We start from the raw sequence: 5907 nt of genomic DNA on the forward strand, positions 1-5907 counted from the left end.
GCTTGGTCACATTTGCATATGATTCCACTTCAGCCCACTTTGTGAAGTAATCAATAGCCACTAAAATGAAACGATGTCCATTCGAAGCTTTGGTCTCAATCATGCCAATCATATCAATTCCCCACATGGATAAGGGTCATGGAGAGGAAATGACATTCAAAAGTTTCGGAGGAACATGGATCTTATATGTATAAATTTGACACATGTGGCATTTCTTCACAAACTTGCAACAGTAAGATTACATTGTCAGTCAATAGTAACCTGCTCTCAACATCTTCTTTGCCATGGCATGTCCATTGGAATGAGTACCAAAGGAACCTTCATGGACTTTTGTCATCAACAGGTCTACTTTGTGTCTATCTGCGCATCTGAGCAAAACCATATCAAAATTCCTCTTGTAAAGAACATCACCATTCAGGTAGAAGTTTCCAGCTAATTTTCTCAAAGTTTTCTTATCTTACAAAGACGCCCCAGACGGGTAAATCTAACTTTGGAGGAAACATTTGATATCATGGTACCATGGCTTGTCATCTTTGATTTCTTCAATAGCAAACACATGAGTTAGCCTATAAAGATGCGTCACAGTCAAATTAGGAACTTCATTCCAAAACATCACCACGATCATGGAAGCCAATGTTGCAAGAGCATTTGCCATCCAGTTTTCATCTCGAGGGATATGATGAAACTCAACCTTTGTAAAGAAAGTTGATATCCTCCTCGCATAATCTCTATACGGTATCAAACCTGGTTGATTCATCTCTCATTCACCTTTGATCTGATTAACCATCAAAGCTGAATCTCCATAGACGTCAAGATATTTGATTCTAAGATTAATGGCTTATTCTAGCCCCATAATACAAGCTTCACACTCATCCATATTATTTGTACATTTGAAGGTCAATCTAGCTGTAAATGGAAAATGAGTGCCTTGAGGAGTAATAATCATTGCCCCAATGCCATTACCATATGAATTAGCAGCTCCACCAAATACCATGCCCCAATGGGAACCAGGTTTCGACCCTTCTTCAAGCAATGGTTCATCACAATCTTTCATTTTCAAATACAAAATCTCTTCATCAGAAAAATCATATTGCACTGATTGATAATCATCAATAGGTTGGTGAGCCAAATGGTCAGCCAAGATACTACCTTTAATAGCTTTCAGAGCTTGTTATTCAATATCATACTCAGATAACAACATCTGCCAACGGGAAATCCTCCCAGTTAAAGCAGGATTTTCAAAAATGTACTTGATTGGATCCATCTTGGATATCAACCAGTATGATTCAACATATACTGGCGCAAACGCTTAGCATCCCAAGCCAAAGCACATCATGTCTTCTCAAGCATAGAATACCGAGACTCATAATCGGTGAACTTATTATCGAGGTAGTAAAAAGAATATTCTTTCTTACCATATTCGTCTTGCTGAACAAGAACAAAAAACATACTCTCTTCAAGCACAGTCACATACATGATCAAAAGTCTTCCTTCAATAGGCGGAGACAGAATCAGAGGCTCAAGAAGATACTCCTTGATACTGTCAAAAGCTTTATGGAAATCCTCGGTCTAATCATAAGACTGATATTTCCGAAGGAGCTTGAATATAGGCGCACATGTGGCAATCATATGCGAATAAATCTTGAGATATAATTCAAGGAGCCGAAAAAACCTCTGACTTGCTTCTTAGTTTTGGGTGCAGGCATTTCTTGTATTGCTTTGACCTTGGAAGGATCAACTTCAATACCCTTCTCGCTGACAATAAAACCCAACAACTTACTAGAGTGAACACCAAAAGTACACTTATTGGGATTCAAGTGGAGTTTATACTTCCTCAAACGCTGGAATAGCTTCAATAAATGCTCAACATGCTCTTCTTCAGTCCTTGATTTAGAAATCATATCATCAATATAGACCTCAATATCTTTATGCATCATATCATGAAAAAGAGTGGTCATGGCTCTCTGGTACATTCCACCATCATTCTTCAAACCGAAAGGTATCACTCGATAACAGTATGTTCCCCAAGGTGTAATGAGTATGGTCTTCTCCATATATTCGGGCGCCATCTTAATTTGATTATAACTGGAAAATCCGTCCATAAAAGAGAAGACATTGAACTTCGCGGTATTGTCTACCAACATATCAATGTGTGACAGAGGAAAATCATCCTTCGGACTAGCTTTATTCAATTATCTATAATCAACACACATGCGTACTTTTCCGTCTTTCTTAGGAACATGCAGAATATTGGCTACCCATTGCAGATACTCGAAGGTAACAAGGAAACCAACACCAATCTGCTTCTGCACTTCCTTTTTAATCTTCACGTCCATATCAGAATGAGTTCTTCTCAATTTCTGCTTGATCGACGGGCATTCTGGCTTCAACGGTAATCTATGCTCCACAATATCAGTATCAAGACTTGGCATATCTTGATAGGACCAAGAAAACACATCAGAGTATTCTCGAAGAAGATCAACCAACCTCTTCTTAACCTCTGGACAAAGCCGTGACCCAATCTTGACTTCCTTAATATCATCCTCGGAGCCCAAGTTAACCAACTCAATTTTCTCTTCGAATGACGGAATAGTTCTTTCCTCTTGCTCAAGCAAACAAGATAACTCATCAGGCACTTCTTCATCATCATTTTCTTCCTCGGCTTCAAACACAGGGAAATCCAAGTTTGGAGAAGTAGTAGGATCATTATATTCAATAGGTTTGAGAAGCAACCTGCATAATGATTTGATATTTTGATTTTAGACGTTTGAAGTGCAAACAAATGTTATGCAGATATGGGAAAATTATTTCTTATTTATGTTTTTTGTGATTACCATTTTTTCAAAAGCAAAAAGCAAAAAGTAAAAACATCATAGATGTGGATGAATAAAATTGTATTTTATTGATGATAAATTTGAAAATGCCCAATAATGTTTCACTTCTCCCTTAGGCATAGGAGAAGGATTTTTCTTTTGATAATAAAACAAATTACTCTGAACGGTGCATAACTACAGGACTGTCTACTGCAACCCAATTGTTGCAAGTCTGGCCATGTGTCACAAAGTTGGCACAAGCTTCGTCTTCATCGTCATCTTCAATAATTGCAGCTGAGTGTTATTCATCTTTATGAATGAACCTTCCATTATGGAAAACTTCTTGCATATCTTCGACGTCGCCTTTGAACGGCCTTTGCTAAAATCCCAAACCAGCCATGTTCTTGTTCTCGACTACTTATACAACGCGACCCCACTTGTCGGTGCCACCAGCCTGAACAATTTCACATGCATCTTTTAGAGAAGACATGGATGCCCCAATCTTCTGAATCTCATCAGCAATAGATAAAGCTTGGAACGGTGTTCCAACTTCTTCTTCAGCTTCTACATATGTGAAGGATGATAAATCGTTGACCAACAACGCTTTCTCTCCACCAACAATGACGAGCTTGCCATTCTTAACAAATTTTAACTTCTGATGCAAAGTAGATGTGACAACACCAACCTCATGAATCCATGGCCTTCCCAGTAAACAGTTATAGGCCGGATGAATGTCCATTACTAGGAAAGTAATCTGAAATTCACTCACACCAATCTTGACTGGAAGGTCCACCTCTCCAATGACATTTTTACGAGAACCTTCAAACGCTTTTACCACCACACTGATGTACCTCATAGGTGCGCCTTGATAAGATAACCTTGTCAAAGTTAATTTCGGTAGCACATTCAATGACGAACTAGTATCCACCAAAACATTGGACATAATGTCCTCTTTACAATTCATGGATATGTGGAGTGCCAAGTTGTAATCTCTGCCTTCCTCAGGAAGCTCTTCATCACAAAAGCTCAAATTGTTGCAAGAAATGATATTGGCAACAATGTGATCAAACTGATCCACTATGACATCATTCTCTACATATGTTTGCTCCAACACTTTTTGGAAAGCTTCTTTATACGCTTCGGAGTTCATCAATAAAGATAACACATAAATATTTGATGGCGTTTGGAGCAGCTGCTCCACAATGTTGAACTCACTCTTTTTGATTAAATGAAAAACTTCATCATTATCATTATCTTTAACCTTTAACCCGCTAGATTCACCAGACTGACAACCTGGAGCGTTAACAAGATCAACTGAAGGAACATTTGCCTTCTTAGAAACATCTTCCGTGACCTTAGGAGATACTAAGCCAAATACACGACCGCTATGGGTCACCTTGATGACATATGCAATGCTCACTACTGAATTTGAAGTGGGAAGAGGAACCTCTTGCCCATTCTCAATCATAGTAGCATTGTATTTATAAGGTATAACTTTAGCGGATGAATACAGGACGGGGCCCACTAACCGTATTACCAATGACAATATCGATCTATTGTCATTCTTGCTATTGTCATATTGGATAACTACTCGCTCAGGAGCTTTAAACACTGGCACGATAACATTTACATCATTATCCATATGTCTAGATTGCTGGCTCTGAATTACACCTTCATCTATCAACTTCTGAATATCCCTCTTGGCAATCACACATCCTCGAGGGTTGACACTGCAGATAACATAACCATCATGGTCATGTTCATAATCATTGATTAAGCACAGAGTTCTATGGATCTCTACCAAATACTGGCGAATATGACGAACATCAAAAACCCTAAAATTCCCAAGATAGCCATCTACCATATTCACAGAAGCATTTCCATGAGCGGGCAACAGATTAGCTTTGACACTAGGCGCGCAGTCCTCAAAGGACACCATACCACTCTTGATAAATTTTTGGACCTCATGCTTCAAAGGATAGTAATTTTCAATGTCATGGCCAGGGGCTCCCTAATGAAAAGCACAATCCAGATCAGGCTTGAACCATCATGGCAAAGGTTCAGGTGTAAGTGGAGGGTTTCTTGGTTGAATCAAATTCTCGACAACCAAAGAAGGATATAATTTTGTGTAAGTCATCGGAATAGGGTAAAAGGTGACCTTCTTCCTCTCAAAATTTTGTTGATTATTATTGTAGTGATTGTTGTAGGCATGTTGTTGTTGATGATGTTGTTGCGGAACAGGTACTGATTGATTTGCTGGATTGTTGGTAAAAATAGGAGTAACTGACGATACCTGATGATGATGCTGGCGAGGTCTGACATTCTTCCTCATAGGAGGCCTCATTTTCCTCCCTACAGGCACTGCATTGGTTTCCCCTTCCTTCTTCTTGGAGAAATTACCGCCATATTTCTTACTCGTAGACGTCTCTTCTTTAGATAATCGACCCTCTCGGACACCATCTTCTAACTGCATCCCCATGTTCACCATTTCGGTGAAATCATTAGGGGCACTAGAAATCATACTTTCATAATAAAATGAACTCAGAGTCTTCAAAAAGATCTTGATCATCTCTTTCTCCTCCAAGGGTGGGCTAATTTGAGCAGAAAGTTCTCTTCATCTCTGTGTGTACTCCTTGAATATCTCCTTATCTTTCTGAGACATCGACCGTAACTGCTCACGATCGGGAGACATATCAAAGTTGTACTTGTATTGCTTGATGAAGGCCTCGCCTAAGTCATTGAAAGTACAAACACTTGCACTGTCCAAACCCATATACCACCGAAGTGCAACACCAGTTAAACTGTCTTGGAAGTAGTGGATGAGTAGTTGATCGTTGTCTCTCTGAGTATACACTTGAGGGCATACATTACAAGATGACTCAGAGGACATGTATTTCCCTTATACTTTTCAAAGTCCGGGACCTTGAATTTGACAAAGATTTTGACGTTGGGCACCAAGCATAACTTAGCAGAACTCTTACCGAACATATCTTTACCCCTCAGGGTCTTCAATTCCTTTCTCAACTCAAGAAATTGGTCTTTCATCTCGTCCATCTTCTCATAAACATTGTGTCTCTCAGACGGCTTGGAATTA

At 39.2% G+C, this 5907-nt stretch overlaps 1 protein-coding gene across 1 annotated transcript; it reads right to left on the bottom strand.

Annotated features, from left to right (window-relative positions):
• Positions 1-3231: 3231 nt before the first annotated feature.
• Positions 3232-5301, bottom strand: LOC127135986 (uncharacterized). The gene is made up of 5 exons (XM_051062600.1): positions 4972-5301; positions 4622-4824; positions 3884-4543; positions 3364-3691; positions 3232-3267 (listed from the first exon to the last, which is right to left on the bottom strand). Exons 1-5 carry the CDS (start codon positions 5299-5301, stop codon positions 3232-3234), a joined length of 1557 nt encoding a protein of 518 aa, XP_050918557.1.
• Between the last annotated feature and the right edge of the window lie 606 nt (positions 5302-5907).

The sequence above is a fragment of the Lathyrus oleraceus genome, chromosome 4, assembly GCF_024323335.1.
Source record: "Lathyrus oleraceus cultivar Zhongwan6 chromosome 4, CAAS_Psat_ZW6_1.0, whole genome shotgun sequence".
NCBI lineage: Eukaryota > Viridiplantae > Streptophyta > Magnoliopsida > Fabales > Fabaceae > Lathyrus > Lathyrus oleraceus.